Below are 18,561 nucleotides of genomic sequence, written 5' to 3'. Positions count from 1 at the left end.
AAACTCTGTAAAGATTTTTCTTATACATGAGCTCTGTAAGATTTGAGGACATTTTACATTTTTCTTTTGCTGCGGTTAATTTTAAATATTTTAAAAATTGATGACATTCATTAACCTGTTTATGTCTGATACCCCTGTTGTGAAGATGTATTGTGTTTTAAGTTATTTTCATCAATGTAGTATTTTATATTAAATCAGCAAAAACTTAAAATCATTTGCCATTGTGTTCCAGTGACCCACTTTCTTTATTAATTTGATTGTAAGGCAATCAAAGGGCTTATTCATAACTACTATTGGAAAGTTATCTTTCCCTGTTAACAAATTACTGCTTTTGATGTGATACTTTTTGTTACAGTTTGCTTCTCAAAGTTAGAATAATTTAAATTTATTTTCTCAATTATTTATATTGATTTTTGTTTCATATCAGTTTATTTTGTATTTAAATATTCTCTCAGTTCTTTGGCAAAATAAATACAAAGATGTCAGAAAGAGATCCTTTGCACTCATTTCATATGTTTGAATCAGGAGCTCATAATTTCATATTTGTTTTTATAAAACATTTTAAAGCAACTTTTAAAATTGGAGTTAAATGTACATGAATTCCACCAACCTTTTACTTCTCATGTGTTGGAGCCTTTTAAGTCTTTAAAAATATAGTTCTCGTCTAGGTGACAATGAAACTCTGTCTCTAAAAAAATAAGAAATGAAGATTAAAAGATATTTTAGAAGTAATTAGAACATTGTTAATTATGTTGCAAGGTCTTATAATGAAAGAACATTTCGCTACATGAAAACTCTGAAAGATTGAAGTTTGCATGTATTTAAAATACTCCATCAAAAAGAGAAACTTGCAAAGAAAATATGATAGGTGCAAAATATCAAAGTAATCAACTTCAGGTAGGGTGGAGACTGCTTTTTCTCTGTGAGATTAGGGAATAAATCAATCAAGATATACACTCTGTTCTTAAACGTTTTAAAAAAATGCTTGCAGCTGGTCTGTGAAAAACAGGAGAATGAAAAGACAAACCATGGACTGGAATAAAATATGTGCAAAACACATACCTACCAATGAACTTGTATAAAAATATACAAAGAACTCTTAAAACCAACAATAAGTAAAAGAACAACCCAATTTAAAAATGGACAAAAGATTTGGACAGAAATCTCATCAAACAGGATACACAGATGGCAAATAAGCATATGAAAAGATGCTCAACATCATTTGTCATTAGGGACTTGCAAATTGAAACAATAATGATATAACATTACCCTCCTATTAGAATGGCTAAAATCCAAAAAACTGACAATAGCAATTGCTAGCCAAGATGAAGGACAGTGGGAACTCTCACTTATAGCTACTGGAAATGCAAAATAGCAAAGCCACTTGGGAAGACAGTTTGGTAATTTCTTATAAATCTAAATATAGTCTTACCATATAATCTGGCAATGGTGCTTCTAGGTATTATCAAAAGGAATTGAAAACATGTTCACACAAAAGGTTGCACACTAATGTTTACAGTAGCTTTACTAATAATTGTCAAAAAGTGAAAGCAACCAAGATGTCTTTTTCTTTTAGGTGAATTGACAAACAAACTGTGATACATCCTTACAATGAAACATTATTCATTGACAAAAAGAAATGAGCTATCAAGGCACAAACTACATCGATGAATCTTAAATGCATGCTGTTAAATGACAGAAGCCAGCCTGAAAAGGTTCGTACTGTAGGATTTTAATTATGTGACATTCTGTAAAAGGTAAAAGACAGTTAAAACATCAGTGGTTCATTGAAATTCAGGGAGAGGGGAGAATCACTGAATACATGAAGAACAAGGGATTTTTTAAAAGGGTATTTAAATAATTATGTATGATAATATAATGGAGGATACATGATATTATGCATTTGTCAAAATATGTATGTGAGGTCACATGTTTTATGCTTCCAATGTACTTTTAGGAGCATAAAACATGTGACCTGACATACATATTTTCTAGCTTTATAACTACAGCAGTTTTGTTAAATTCTATTGTGTTTCTTCATTATTAACAACCAAAAAAAGGCTTTTTATGGGTTGTTTATAATTGTATACTCTACTATTTTCCTGACAGGAGAAAATTTCCGTTTTGGTCAAGCACTAATAAAAGCTGAGTTCCTACTTAGAATTTCACCCATCAGGGGACTGTTATGATTGTGAGAATTTTCCACAGTGGGCTGCTGGGTCCATTCATTTCAAACCTTGTTTCTCCTCCATTACGCACATACTTTTGGTGCCAGGTCTATAGGACATGTTCACATCATGATACAGCCTCTGGCCACACACCTTTGGGTCATGATGCCCTGGTGAGCTGGTGCCATGATTAGTAGAAGTGTTGCTGAAAGCCATTCCCACACCAGAACAGCCACTGATAAATGAAAGTCGCTGCAAATTTTACAAAAACATATCACAATGTGAACACATTCCTAGGCCCCCTCCTGGAAGTTATAAATAACCTGGATAGGTTAGAGTTTTTGAAATGTAAGCTGCAGAAAATCAGCCTCTAGCTTCTAGGAGTCTTTGAAAGTTATCTTTTTTTTTTTTTTTCTTCAATATTCAAGGTGCTGTAGCAGTCAAGATAAGCTAAGAGTGAGAATGGGGAACAAGGTGAGTGTTTTGGAAGAGAAAATAATGTATTAAATAGTCTGTTTTGAGAATAGAAAAGCAAATGGTCTAGGGAAATATAGTGCCTGCTTGAAGTTCATGGGAAGGAATTTACAGAGAGACCAGTAGACCTGAAGGTGCATTGTGCTCTAGCCATGTTAGCCATAAAAGTATAGACAAAGGGTGAGTAGAGAATGGGATGTGAGCCAGGCTGTGGTTTACCAAACAAATATTAGAAAGTGAGAGGGACCAACGGTGAAGAAGGTGTATGCAGGAGGACAATGATAATGCTGGACCACAGATTTTAATAACTACCTAGGAAGAGAAGACAGGGCATCAGAGGTTGACAGTAGTAAAAAAAAAAAAAAGTGGTAGAACCAATAGGTTGACAGGTCCAGTGAGTTAAAGGATGGTTAGGATTGGGGTATATGAGGGAGTAAACTGGAAAGATACAAAGTCGTGCTCAGAGATGGAATGAATGCAGTTGATATAAAAATGGGATGCAGTCAATGGCAACAACAAGGTGTATAGGAAGACCATGAGACTGATCGGTTAGAATAGTGTTGAAGGCACGTTTCCCAGGAGGACAGAAGTTCAATAACCTGAAAGTGCAGGATGTTTAAAGGCCCATTTATGGTTATATTATAATCCTCAATAATTAAAAGAATAGTATTATACAAATGAATCCAGTGACAATGATCCATCCAGGTGCTAAACCCATCAAGAAACCAGGTGTAAAAACCTGGGAGTTACTACATGAAAGCAAAAATGAGTGGCAGTGGGTATATAATATGATAGCAGGAGATTCTAATCTACAAGGGTCTAAGGATGAGAAAAGAATGACCCAGAAGCTGCAACGAGGAGCAGGGAACCCACCTCCAGATCCAGTAACACCTGTAGGAGGAACAGAGCCACCAATTGAGAGTGCTTCTGAGGCTGATATGTCCTTGAAAGAGAGCTTCATTTTAATTTTGAGTTAGGCAATTTAAAAAAAAGTTCTGATAGTATGTTAGATTTTGCTGAGTACTGAAATTCCAAAGGGCACACATTATATTACAATCATAATGCCTATCTATAATTTCCTGGTTATTAGGGTGCAGTGGGTAAAGATTTATCTAGGCTAATGTAGTGTTCCACGTTCTCCTAATAAATGAGAGATAAGGTTAGAGACTAGTATTGCATATAGATACATACATAGTTTGTACATGCCAAAGAATTCCAGAAGTTAATGAGGAATAATTAGCAGTATTTATCTCCAGGGAAACTAACTTTAATGTTCAAGGGGGACTTTTAACTGTATTTTATACCCTACTCTAGTGCAATACTGCAGTGTACAGTATGAGAAAGTTAAAATATAAATACTTGTTGGCTCGTTGATATTAAGAAATTATTAATAACTTTTCTTAGGTATAACAAGGGTACCAGGGTTATGCTTTCTAAAAGTTAACAATTAGAGATATACATAGAAATATTTCCAGATCAAATACATTTAAGTACTTTCCTGAAAATGATATGAAACAGGGAGTGGATAGGGAGTTTAGATAAAACAAGATTATTTAGGAGTTGAGTAAGGTTGAAGTAGGGTTATGGTTATATGAATTTATTAGACTATCTTGCCGACTTTTGCATGTATTTCAAATTGTCTATAATTGTCCATAATAGGCCGGGCGCGGTGGCTCAAGCCTGTAATCCCAGCACTTTGGGAGGCCGAGACGGGTGGATCACGAGGTCAGGAGATCGAGACCATCCTGGCTAACACGGTGAAACCCCGTCTCTACTAAAAAATACAAAAAACTAGCCGGGCAAGGTGGCGGGCGCCTGTAGTCCCAGCTACTCGGGAGGCTGAGGCAGGAGAATGGCGTGAACCCGGGAGGCGGAGCTTGCAGTGAGCCGAGATCCGGCCACTGTACTCCAGCCTGGGCGGCAGAGCGAGACTACATCTCAAAAAAAAAAAAAAAAAAAAAAAAAAAAAAAAAAAAAAAAAAAAAAAAAATTGTCCATAATAATAATCTTAAAAAATAACTTCTCAGTGCAGTAGGTGATAGCCATTTGGATCACATTTTGTTTCGATTCCACTAATTATCATTTGCACTACATTTGAGGACTGCAATTATATCAGTATTTATGGACCCAACCTTCATGTTGTTTATGGATTAAAGACAACAACGAGCAATCAAAAAAAAAAAAAAAAAAAAAAAAAAAGATGAGGTGGCTCAAGTTGAACCTTGCAGGCCGTGTTGAAGAGTTTGGGTTTTATCTCAAAAATAGTGAGAAGCCATCGAAGTGTTTTAGCCAGAAACACACACATACACACACACACACACACACACACACACACACACACCCCAACCAGATGTCTCCCTATTATTCACTATAATGTGATGAACTGGTTGAAAACGGGTGAAAGTAGAATCATGTGATCAGTTAGGAGGCTATTCTAATCATCTAGTCATATATTGGTCGAAGTTGGCAATATAAAATGTAAACAGAGGAGAGAGAATCAGCAAATTCTGAAAAGAAATGGTGGGTGATAAGTGTGGTGTCATATAGCAGGGGTATGTGCTTGAGAGTCAAATAGCATGCAGTGGTTAAGCAGGATGATTATCTACTGCCTAAATCACAGAAGCTGTAGTGGGTTTTGATCTTGTCATTCCTCTTCTCAGAAAAAAGCAAAGGAGTCTAGGCTTCTCAGGGACCCTAAGAATAGTGTCTGCACTCCCTGTTGTTACACTGAAGGCTCTGGTCTTATCTCTGCATATGTCTTTTTATACGGTGTGTGTTAAGGACATACCTGTTTGATTTGATAAAATAATATTAGAAATTTTATAACTTCTTTCTATGGAAAATGCTGCTCTGACTGGGCATAATTCTCACTATAAAAATTTGTCTCATCCTTCTAAGTACTAGTCCAAACATCAGCTCCTCCACAGTCCTCCTCATTCTGTATCCATTTTTCCTTCCTGCATGCCCTAAGCTATATCTATTATAGTGTTTTTCTATATATCTATTGCATTTCTTTTCCCCAACCAAGTTATAAACCTCTTGAAAGCAAACATCGTGTTAATTCATTTTTTATTTTCCTTGATTACTTATCTTAGTAATCAATAAATATTTATTGAATTTAAATGATTTCATATCTCCTTGTGTCCATATTTCAACAAAAGCTAGATTAATGACAAAAGTTTCCATAGAAAATTTTGACTGTAGTTTAATAAATGCTCAATCATGTTGTAAACATATGTGATAAACTTAAGATATAAAATGACAGGGCAAATTTATGAGAGTGCATAAAATTCTTTATTTAGAACAATAAAGTATATGTATATATAATGTAAATTTAAATTCAAACCTGTATAAAAAAGGGTCAGGACATACACCTATTTTAAAAAGTACACATACAGTATATACACATACACATCACATTTTACAATCTTTTTTATTTAATTAAATTTCAGTCATAATAAAACTATTTAGAATAGTGTTGACATACATTTACATTATTATATGCAAACTCCAATCTATGACTGAACTAAGGGTATATCTGTGCATCCATCTAAATTAATACTTTTCAAGTCCATTGATTAAAAAAATGGTGGCAAGTGGACACTATAATCACATATTAATCCTTAGAATATAGGAGAATAAAATATTTTGATTGGAAAATTATATTTAGCGAGTCTTGTAGCTCAGAGATCAAGTACTGGAAAACGGTGTGGTTTTTAGTTTAAACAATTGTTTTAATTTTATTGTTAAAAACATCATAAGGATGTAGTTGGAGATGGCAGTTATAAATAAATTTACAATGCTTAGTAAACATTTCAGGATCACGAATATCCATTTTAGCATGGATTATTTCCTTAAAAAAAACCTTGTTATAAAATGAAAATACCATTATTTTATTTTTACAAACAAAGGCATTTCAAGACTAGTTAATGGAAAGCAGCAACACTATGAATTGTGTGATCAAATTCCACAAATGAACTAATTAGAATTTCAACCTGAATGGTTTTATTTTAAAGCCAATTTCAAAATAATATTGTTTCAAAGATAAGCTGGTTTACTTTAGAATTCTTATCCCACTTTCCAATTTTAAAGTGTAATTAATGAATTACTCCGTTATAAATTGGTTCTAAAATATCTTTTGGCATTCAAAAACTTCATGAGCATTTTACATTTTCTGCTCTTAGTTTTCAATAAAATGAAAAGATTTAAACGCTCACTTTGGTGCATTTCCAAATGTTACACACATCTTACAGTTTCTCATCCTGACTAATATGACTAAAATGTACTACTGGTTTTCATTCTTTGGAGGTGATCCAAAATGTTTATTTAAGCAAAGGAAAAAGCCATCTCTTGTGTAAATGGTGATCCAATTCACCCTACTTGAGACTGAATTTCACTTTTACTAATGGACACTATTTACATTAGAAACAAGAACAACAATGACTTTTTATAGTCAAGATACTTATTCACAGAGTCCAGAATTGGATATTTTCTATGGGTTAGTTTCAATGCTATTTTATCTTCTTTGTCAGTCATATTGCAATAGGACTCACCCCTAAGGAGTGATCTCTGAGTTTACCATATAGATAAATAAAAAATTGAGATCCAAAGAGGAGAGGTGATTTACCGTATCAGTTAATGACACACTGGAGGCTCTGGATGATCTTTTGCAACATCCATCCCACCAGGCCAAAATGCATTTTTGAAGAATATACTTTTTAAATATACAGAATGCCTAAAAGCTCCAAACTGGAATTACATTTTGAAATGAAAACTTGGCTGCAGTAAAACATTTTTAAATATCCATGATTTCTGAATGAATTTTTCTCTTTATTTATAACTTCAGTTGAATTAGAGTAGCAAAACGGGACCCAAAGTTTCTCCAAAGTACTTTAAAGTTCAATGAAATGTATTTATTTCTTACTAAAACCAATAATTCATTAGGTATGCATAATTTTTCATAATTTTCATTTTTTCACATACTTTTTAAGAGAATAGGCTACTTGTTCTATTATTGTATTGAAGAAAAATCAATTTGTCTCTGACTCATTAAAGGGTGGCAGTGTGGTAAGCGTATTAAATTACAACACAATATCCAGCAACACTTCATTATCACTCAGGAGGCACCATTTATCATAAAGCCGTTTTTTAAATAGACTTGGTTTCTACCAAAGAGGTGCGAAGCTTTCAGTATCATTGAGAATCTGCAGACTTCTGAGATCATTTTAAAAGGTAATTTTGAAACCTTGTAAGATGGAACTATCAGATACATGGCACCAACTGAAAAGGCGATTTCATGGTTTACTATGTCAGCAGTTAGTTTTCCATGATTTATGAAGAAGGATATTCAGAACACATCTGGGATAAAATAAGCAAAGATAAATATATATTTTTATCTCAAAGCAGAAATGACACAGTTAATGTCCAAGCAGCTAGCATTCAAAATAACGTTCAGCATTTTTCTATTGTTCATGCATTTTATTCAACTTTAGTGTTTTAAAAATTGGCAATCCATGTTAACTTTCAATGGACCAATACATTTAATAAGCAGGACACATCTCCCCTCTCCTACCATGTCAGATTTAATAACTTGCTGAATTTGTTTATTTAACTCCATTTAGTAAGACCATGTCCATGAGTGTTAAAATCCAGCTACTAGGTTTGAGGACAAAAGTACATTTATTATACTCTTAAGCACATTAAGCAGCATTTTCATATGCTCAAGCAAACTGAAACCACTGGTTAAATAAATCAAACTACTAGATTGAGAAGTATCTATCTTCTCAATCTATACACGAAATACACACATAACTCATATTAATCTCTATCTATTTTCCTGAAAACAATCAATGCCACACACCGAGACAGGACCTATCAGCAATTAAACTGATCTCTGGTTTTATTACTAATCAAGTGTACCATGGGATATCTGAGGGCCTGAACACCTTAATGCAGCTTCTCAAAGCACCTGGGTTACATCTTAGAGAAATTACTCATATTTAAGGAACCACAGCATGTTAGAGAAGAAAGGGACTGTAAGAATCATCTGGGCTCTTTGGTACAAAAAAGAGCAAAGGCCACTTACTGGAGTTGCATCTGGATTAGCTTTGAACAGAAGCTAAAATCTAAATATACTAGAAATTCTTGGACTTTTGAAATGAAAGGAAAGCTAGCAGTTAGTTTTCATGCCCTTTTGTGTCACTACATTGAAAACTGTCATCTTATGGTTGTAGAACATGGCAATAATGTTATCACAAAGATTCAGTTAGAATGGAAAGCTTTGGATTCCTTTATGTGTACATTCAAGACATGTTAAAAGAAGTTTCATCAAAATAAACCGTAAGAAATCATTCTTTAACTTTACTCGGACGTTTTCTTGATTATTAAAAAAACTGGCTAGGAATATTCACATAATGTCTTACAAGTTCTAGTTTAAAAGCACAATGTCCATCTTGGGAATTCCTGCCAAATTCACTCTTAATATGACAAACACTGTCACACATTTTAAATAGCAAACTGACATGCATAACTACATAAAGCTTTCTTTTTATTTTTAATTCAAAAAGCTTAATGAATATAGAGTGCCTGATTTTAAATAAATGGATCCTTTAAACTGATAATGGTGATTATACTATAAATAACTAAAGTTTCCTGATTCCTTGCATTCCAAGTAACCTAGTTTTCAACACCCATATTAGCATGTGGGCTTGGTTTTCTAATGTTAGATACTAAATGTCATAATTTATTTTTATTCTCTCCCATAGTGAAAATTGAAATGGGACCATCTTACATTCAGCATTTTCTCCTAAGTCCTTTACATAGCTCTGTAATAGTTTTAGAGTATAAACACATCATAACATATTTTGCAAACACGATTTATACATCTCATAGTGGTCAAGGGAAAAGGCAGACTTTCCCAGGATGCCGATGTCCTCCTCAGCAGACTATTCTGATGTTCAGTGTTCTTAACTTCTTCCTGCGATGACTCTTTCGGAGAGTCTCCCCTTTGCCAAGGCATAATTCAGTACTGGCTCCTTTGCATAAATGGAACCGGGCAACCATTTGCATTTGTTTAGTGGGATATGGGTGAGCATGGTTTACATCAGGAAGAGATCAAAATCAGACCCATATCACTAATCAGTAACTATAAAAGCCGACATGCTGCCAACTCCAATCACAGTTCCCACTGCTTTCCACACTGTACAGTGGCTGACACTAGTGAGTTTTAAACATTTTTTTCTAGATCCCTTTGAGAAAAATTGTTACCCCTACTATCTAAGCTGAAATCTACTTGCGAAGACCAGGATGACTACAGGCTGCAGTTTGTATCTGAAGAATAAAGCTAGGTGTTTTGTCAGCATTTAGACATTTCTGGAGCCATGCAAATGGTGCATGCAGTCTGAGACACGTGCTTTCTCTTCCAACATCAGCTGCAAGTTCTAAATGAGACCCAAGTCCTGCAGGTCCTTAAAATAGAGTCCTGCTCCATGCAAGTTCTTCTTTATAGATGATTAATTCAGTGCCAGTTTCACAGTAAAACATTCTGTTCCAATTTCTGAATCATCCATATAAAGTCATGGGTAGCAAGAACAGATAAAGATGTGGTCTGTCACTCCAGACAGAATATGAATTTGTTTAAAGCTGCTTCATTTATGAAGCAAACATGAACTGTTACCAGCCTAGAAAGGAAGGAAACAAAAAGAGAGATTATGGTGTATCTGCCTTCTGCCTTTTTAAAAATCTCAGTAGCTGAAATCATGTATGACCACAGAATGAGTAACAGATTTACAACGTATGCTTCACTTACATAGCATAAAAGAACTTGATAAATGTTTTCTTAGATGCAGTGATCAGTCACTTTCTATGATCTCCCTGGTAACACATTATATGAACAATCTTACTTATTGTTTATTATCTATGTCCTCCCATTAAAATGTAAGCTCCATGAGGGCAGGGAGCTTCTCCATCTCTTTTAATGCTGTACCTCCACCCTTATAACAATGCCTGGCACTTAACAGATACTCAATAAATATTTCACTCTGTAACTTTCATACCTCTTGACATTCTACCAATGATCTCAGTTTGTGGTAATACAATTATCAACCTAGTTAGCTTTGAATTTCTCCAGCAAGACTATAAAAGGTAGTAGATGGGGGTGAAGGGAGAAGGATTGATGAACAAAGAAGTGTCTGGAGAGTGGAGACCAGAGAAGTGGAGATAGATGGAGTAGCATGAAAGAGATCCCTAGGACAGGTGGAGAAGCTGGTCAGTGGCCACCAACAAGTAATAGCCTCACATGGCCACTGAGCCACTCTAGTATCTTGACTATCTAGTTAGGTTCTAGCAATCATTTCTCCCAGCTGAGGAAACAGCAGCAGAAAGACTTCATCCAACACTTCCAGCCCAAAAAAGAAAGACTGAAATCTTAGCACCACATCCCACAAAGCTTCTGTGGAAGGTCATTTGGCCTCAGTGTGGCTTATTGTACTTGTTGAAGCATGAAAGCCATATTTTGTTTTAGTTCTTCAGTACTTGTGTTAATCTACTAGGTTTCAGATGTTTCAACTTTCCAGTAAAGTATTTGTATTTCTTCTCTACTTAAAAAAATATATTTAGATGGTATCATCATCCCATCTTCAATCACAGTCTCTAAATAAATGTGTTTTGCATTTCTCATCTTCTCTGCTCAATCTCTTTCACTACTTTTGTCCTTGTTTATCAACCCAGCGTCACAGATCACTGTTTTTAAAGTATTGAGATCATTACACAGATTAGCCATAAAATTCCATAGTGTGAGTAATAAGAATTGCAATGTTTTCCCAGTCTGCCTAACTGTAATATATTAAAAACTGTCTTATACAACAATTTAACAAACAGAGAACTCTAGAAGCTAGACAACCTGTATTTAGGAAATCAGAATTAAATCTAGAACAAAAATTAACAGAAACTAAGATAAAACTTCAGAAATCCAAAATATATAGAAAATATTTTAAAAGCATGGTTAGAAAGCAAAAGGGAATCACAAAAAGCAAAAGAATGTATTTTTTAAAGGTATAAATAATTTGAAACACAAAGCTGAATGTAGAGAATTAAATGTAGGACGGGCATGGTGACTCACGCCTGTAATCCCAGCACTTTGGGAGGCTGAGGTAGGCAGATCACCTGAAGTCAGAAGTTTGAGCCCAGCCTGGCCAACATGGTGAAACCCTGTCTCTACTAAAAATACAAAAATTAGCTGGGTGTGGTAGTGCACACCTGTAGTCCCAGGTACTCGGGGGGGCTGAGGCACAAAAACCCCTTTCAACCCAGGAGGCGGAGGTTGCAGTGAGCTGAGATCACACCACTGCACTCCAGCCTGGGCTACAGAGCAAGACTCTCTCTCTCTCTCTCAAAAAAAAAAAAAAAAAAAAAAAAAAAGAGCGAGAGCAAGATAATTATATGTAGAGAAGATTGGAAATCTATTTTTGATTTTGTCCCTGGGTCACTTAGCAAAGAAAATAAACTTAAAGAGTGACACCTGTTTTCCCATAGAACAAAACTACAAATTTTTATAATGACAACCTGGGTCTTGCAAGAACCCTTGTGAAATAAGAAGAGAAAATTTATCATTAACCCTCATTACACATGAAAAACCAAGGTTTAAAAGACATGAACTGGTAACTGATATAAACTCATCTAGTATTATACGTATACCAAAGAGTCAAGGCTTGAACCCAAGTCTAATCCCTTCTAATCATCTGCTTTACAATCTATCTACAGAAACCAAACTTCCAAAGCTTTGGAAAAGTCTTAGGAAATATCTGGCAAAGAATCACAGATCTTGCCATTTGGTAACCAACCATTCCCAAGCCTTGAGGCCTAAATTTCCAAGCTTGACTTGAAATTGTCCTTTATTCCAATTCTAAGATTTATTTTCTTCCCCCTTAGCTCAGATATACAGGAAATTTTGTTTGTATTTCTTTGGTGAACCTCTCCACAATCAAACCCATGCTATTTACTATCAACTACACTAGGCCATTTCTGTGACGAAGCAATTTTTCTTTCAAGGTCTCAAATAAAATTCTTTGCAGATAACTCTCAAATTGCAAATCTATTCTTTCCAGGCCTGACTGTTATCTGAAGTTCCAGTCTAACATATTTGGCCACTGGTCAGTTTCAATAATATTTACCAACAGCTTCTTCACCTGATTTCACATTTCCTGTTAATAACAGAGTGGGACACACTCTGGTACGTCCCATAGTCTCCAAATCATTCTTGAGTTCTGCCTGTAATGACAAATCTCACATCCCATTAGTAACTAGGATTTGTTGATTCTTTTACTGCAATGTCTTCAAATGGTCTAGGCTTTCTTATTTCCTGGCCCTGATGCTAATTCTGTTGTCATTCTCTCTCACATCTTATTTGAAGACTGGCCTGGTAAGTGGACTCCATTTCTCTAGTTAACCATTCCCATACATCTTGCCATACCAACACCAAATTAGTTTTCCCACATCTCTGCTTTGATTGTCACCCACATCTTTCTTACAGCATTTTATCCCAATAGCTCCTTATGTGACACAAGCTTATATTTTAAGCTCCATTCCTGGAATTCAAACCCTTTCTCAAACTCATGCTCACCCTTTCTTCTCAGCATGTTAACTCTTTATATGTGACTTCCACTGGAATCCAACTGTCCAAACTGACCCTTGAATATAGTTTCTACTTTGGGACTTTCCTGACTTAGTTTACGCTGTGTGCTCTGTACAGATGCTACCTCCATCACTTACAAAGTGAAGCTTTTCTCCTATTGTTAGTGATTTCTCTCTCCTTTCAAAAATAGGTAATTGTATTTGGGTGTGCTCAATTCTAAGATGTCATCCATGCCAGTATCTAGAACTGTGTTGAATTCCCAACTTGTAGGACCATATGCAGAGTATTATCTATATGTCTGATTTCCTTTTGTAGGCTATAAACAATCTGAGGACACAACGAAGTTATATTAAGCTTTGCATCCATCAATGCACCTACTAGAGGTTGTTGGAATCACATTTGTGGGAAGAGTAAAGAGCAAAAGTTTCCTGTAATGTATTAACCTAAATAAAGCTTTTAATGTAATGTATCTGTTTTATTTATTTATCTTAATCTTTGCTATACACAACACAATATGAAAAAGGTTTTTGTAGGATGCTACTATGGATACTTGGCATAACCTATGTGACCAAGTAAATTTTTAACTTTTCACATAGCTATTCTCATGCATAGTGTCAAATAAACACAACTTCAGTTAATTTTTTATTTTTATATTTTGAGACCAGGCCTTGCTCCATCACCCAGGTTGGAATGCTGTGATTTGATCATGGCTTACTACAGCCTCAAACTCTCGGGCTTAGGCAATCCTCCTGCCTCAACCTCCTGAGTAGCTGAGACCACAGGTGTCTCACCATGCCCACCCAATTTTTAAATTATTTGTAGAGATGGGGTCTTCCTATGTTACCTAGGCTTGTCTCAAACTCCTGGGCTCAAGTGATCCTCCCACCTCAGCCCCCGAGGTACTGGGATAAAAGGCATGAGCCACCACTCTTGGCATATTTTTTCCTAGGTGCAACTTTCTTTGTTGTTGTTTCTAGTTCAATACATTCCTTCCACGTTTGTTCCTTGTATTTAAGATATTAAACCCTCCTTCTTTTCATTTCCCGAGAACTAGCCCATATGTTCTCTATTCTAGTGTTCCAATATTTGTCTTGATTTAATTTGTTTTAGTTGGTGAAACTTCCATTTCAGAGAGAAATCCTTGCCATAAACCTGAGTCATTCCTTGTATTTTCCCCTTCCCTGCTAACCAAGAAAATGATTATAATTCAAATTATATATATTTTTAAACGTATAATTGCAACTCCACATTTTATTTCTATCTTGGTATTTTTTACTACGGTTATTCTTATTTTTTAGAAGATTTTCTCTCCTACCACATCATAGTTCGGTCTCCCAGACTTTCCCTCTACTACACACCTATCTAGGAACTAGACTTAAGAGTTCCTTGGAGGGTTTTCCATCTCTGTTAGTATGAGGCCAAATGTAAGGGTTTACTTCATATAATGGGTAGTCAATAGATGATTACAAATGATATACACTCATTTTTACTTTGGGGTTTTCAGATTCTTGATGATGAACTGGCCCTTTTCTCCCTCTTTCCCTACTTTTCCCTCAGCATTTGAATTCTTATGTACTCATACACACATACAAGTTTATTTCTGTTTTTATCTTCATAAATTTTATTCTCATGTTATTGTAATTCTGAGATATTCATTCATCTTTCCATTAACTTATTCAACAAATAGTTATTCATCATTTATATGTGCACAGTATAAGTGACATTGTTTAGTAGGGCTCCAAAATTAAATTAAGAAAAAAAAAAATCCTGCCCCCTAAGAGCTTATGGTTTTGAAAAGGGCACAAAATGTTCATTTAAGTGACTGTGATGTCCTACCAAGGGTCGTACGAAATCTATTTAGAGGGCCACAAATAGAGATTATTTTCATTTGGGAAGTCAGCTTTTTGTAGGTGGTAGTACGTGACCTGAGCCTTGGCAGAGCTTTGCAGAGATGATGAGTAAGGCACTTTATGAAGGAGAATGAGTCACGTTTTCATTCACTCTGTGATCTATTTCCCATTGACTACTCAATAAGTGAGCTGGGGTTTTTTTTTTTGTTTTTTTTTTTTTTTTCTGGATAATTCTGGCTTCTTTAACCCGGCTAATGTGATTCATTTTATACATGAGTAATAATTCATACCTTAAGAAAAATAATTTATTAATTTCCTATGTGATTATATTCCCTCTTCATATGCATACCTTGCTGTCTCATTAATCCAAGCCAATAAATTAAACACGCACATTCACACAAAAGATAAAAACAAATCCTACTTCAGAAGAACAATCTTCTTTGCCATTTGCTTAAACTTTCATTTAGGGCTGAGTCACTCACTCAGTCTCTCATTCAACAAACATTTATAGAGAGCCAACAGTGCACAGGTAGCATGTTAGGTGTTGAGGGTACAGCAAGAAACAGAAAGACCCAGCTCTTGTCTTGGAATGCTAACTGAGTATTCAAACATACATAAGTTGTTTGACTATGGTTGCTTTAAAATACCATCTTTTTTCCTCCTAAACAAGTGGCCTGGGTTTCCGTATCCTAATCCACTCCCAAATGTCATGATTAAAACCACATGATTAAAGACCTGTGTGCCAAAACAGGATCCCAGCAATGCAATCCCAAACCAAACAACAGAGGACATTACTTGAGCATTTAAGACTCAATTAACCATTTAATGTGTGGTTTGTGAATGCTGCTTGAGAGAACTGAAATGGCTGTCAAGAAGAAGAAGAAAAGGAAAAAAAAACAAAAAGAAAACAGTGAATCTCATCTTACGGTTCAAAGGCAAAAAAATGAATTTTTAGGAAAAAGCATCGTTTCAGCTTGGGAAATACTGCTCCAGAAAATAAAAAGTGTTAAGCAAAGGTTCTATCCATTTACATGATTTGACAGGAAGAATGAGCCTAGAAAGAAGTGGGAATGGGCAGCAGAAAACAGAGGGTGCTATTCATGGTATGGACATGTTAATCAAGAGTATGATTGAAGGTAAAAGTGACAGAGTATGTAGAATAAAGTATTACAGTGTTAGAGAAATGTGCAACATAATTATATCATGTTATCTTGAGTTGTTAAAAAAATGTTGTATAACCATAAAAGTAAGCTCATTACAGGAGGCCAGATACTTTATGACTCAGCTCCACTGAAGAAGATTCAGCCTAGAGATAAATCTCTGAAGCTGGGACAGGGGTTAAAGCTGGAAGGGCAGTGACTTGCAGGGTAAAGAAGGAACTCACCACAGACTATCTAGGTAATAAAGAGGAGAGTAAATAATCCTTTGACAATAAGGGAATGCACAGAAGAAATGAGGAATTAGAAAGAGAAGAGAATATTCGCATGCCACTGTGGTAAATGCACTCAGGATTCCATGACAGTAACAAAAATAACAGCCAATTAGCAGAAGCAAAAGTGAGGGACAGCATGAATCAATACTGATTAAGTTAAGGCAGCTGTGGGTCTTCCTGCAACAGTATCTGCAGCAAGGGAGCAGAGAAAGTAGACAGGACAGGAGATAATGATCACTAGTAACTTCTAGCCACATCTTACTCTCCTTTCTCCCACAATCCTTCCGCAGACCCATACAATCACAGCATGTGTCTGCCATGCGTTTATGCTCAGTGTATCCTGGGCTCTGAACTATTATAATGCATAATTATTACTAGTCATGTGGAAAGTGGCAATTGACCTTGAAAATCTTACTCTCCTGACTGTAAGATATTTGGATGTTTTCTCTTTTTCCTTAAAATGGCAGGGAAACATTCTGGTTTTCTCTTGTTTCAGCATATAACACATGGGACACCGTCATGTTATGGTGGTCACACCTAAATAAAATTGATTCCATATGTCTTTATTCTATTAGTAATACTTAATTTTAGTCCTAATTTGCTATATTCCCCTTGTCTAATTAATTTTCTGGCCTCAAAAACAGTCCAAGTAAACATACAACTGTTAATTTTTTTGTTCATCTCCCATACAAGATGAATCCACTAGTCAGGACAAACACTGCTTACCTTTCAAAACTGGAGAATACACAATGAATTAGATATGCACATTTCAATTATGTAACAACTTCAGCCAACATGCTGACATGTGCTTGATAGACCACTTACTAATGAAGTTTGTTTATAAATTCTGGCATCTCATATGCTGTATAGTTCTAGCTAAATACTTCAGTTTGAATTAAAATGTTTACAATCTACCCATCTGACAAAGGGCTAATATCCAGAATCTACAAAGAATTTAAACAAATTTACAAGAAAAAAATCAAACAACCCCATCAAAAAGTGGGCAAAGGATATGAACAGACACTTCTCAAAAGAAAATATTTATGCAACCAACAGACACATGAGAAAATGCTCATCATCACTGGCCATCAGAGAAATGCAAATCAAAACCACAATGAGATACCATCTCATACCAGTTAGAACGGTGATCATTAAAAGTCAGGAAACAACAGGTGCTGGAGAGGATGTGGAGAAATAGGAACAGTTTCACACTGTTGGTGGGACTGTAAACTAGTCCAACCATTGTGGGAGACAGTGTGGCAATTTCTCAAGGATCTAGAACTAGAAATACTATTTGACCCAGCCATTCCATTTCTGGGTATATACCCAAAGGATTATAAATCATGCTGCTATAAAGACACATGCACACATATGTTTACTGTGGCACTATTAACAATAGCAAAGACTTGGAACCAACCCAAAGGTCCATCAATAATACACTGGTTAAAGAAAATGTGGCACATATACACCATGGAATACTATGCAGCTGTAAAAAAGGATGAGTTCATGTCCTTTATAGCAACATGGATGAAGCTGGAAACCATCATTCTGAGCAAACTATCTCAAGGACAGAAAACCAAACATTGTATGTTCTTACTCATAGGTGGGAATTGAACAATGAGAACACCTGGACACAGGGCGGGGAACATCACACCCTGGGGCCTGTCATGGCGTGGTGGGGAGGGGGGCGGGATAGCATTAGGAGATATACCTAATGTAAATGACAAGTTAATAGGTGCAGCACACCAACATGGCACATGTATACATATGTAACAAACCTGCACTTTGTGCACATGTACCCTAGAACTTAAAGAATAAAAGAAAAAAAGAAAAAAAAAGGAAAGAAAAAAAACTTACCAATATACGAAAGTAACAGTGTTGATACAAGCCACAATTACACTTCTTGAAACTCTCTCTCTTTCTCTTGCAACATACTGAAAAACAATAAAAAATAAAAAATTTAAAAAAATAAAAAAAATCATGCTTATTTGCTCTTAGTCAGAGATT

General features: G+C 35.4%; 1 protein-coding gene and 1 long non-coding RNA gene across 6 annotated transcripts in view; one reads left to right on the top strand and one right to left on the bottom strand.

The window, feature by feature from the left end:
- LOC105483766 (uncharacterized) overlaps nucleotides 1–13,725 on the top strand; it is a 100,927-nt gene extending 87,202 nt beyond the window's left edge. For all 4 annotated transcript variants that reach the window (XR_011609001.1, XR_011609002.1, XR_011609004.1 and 1 more), the window contains 3 exons: nucleotides 1,577–1,715; nucleotides 2,597–2,642; nucleotides 13,588–13,725. This is a non-coding gene — a long non-coding RNA (uncharacterized lncRNA). The remainder of the gene's footprint in view (nucleotides 1–1,576; nucleotides 1,716–2,596; nucleotides 2,643–13,587) is intronic.
- The window catches only part of LOC105483765 (KIT ligand), an 87,649-nt gene continuing 75,000 nt past the window's right edge, over nucleotides 5,913–18,561 (bottom strand). For both annotated transcript variants that reach the window (XM_011744739.2, XM_011744740.2), the window contains 2 exons: nucleotides 18,412–18,488; nucleotides 5,913–10,321 (listed from right to left, as the gene is read on the bottom strand). In XM_011744739.2, the coding sequence (XP_011743041.1) occupies nucleotides 18,449–18,488 (40 nt within the window). In that variant the 3' untranslated portion in view covers nucleotides 5,913–10,321; nucleotides 18,412–18,448. The remainder of the gene's footprint in view (nucleotides 10,322–18,411; nucleotides 18,489–18,561) is intronic.

The sequence above is a fragment of the Macaca nemestrina genome, chromosome 10 (assembly GCF_043159975.1).
Source record: "Macaca nemestrina isolate mMacNem1 chromosome 10, mMacNem.hap1, whole genome shotgun sequence".
NCBI lineage: Eukaryota > Metazoa > Chordata > Mammalia > Primates > Cercopithecidae > Macaca > Macaca nemestrina.
The sequence above is the reverse complement of the archived record's forward strand: the minus strand, read 5'-3'. Positions and strand labels throughout refer to the sequence as shown.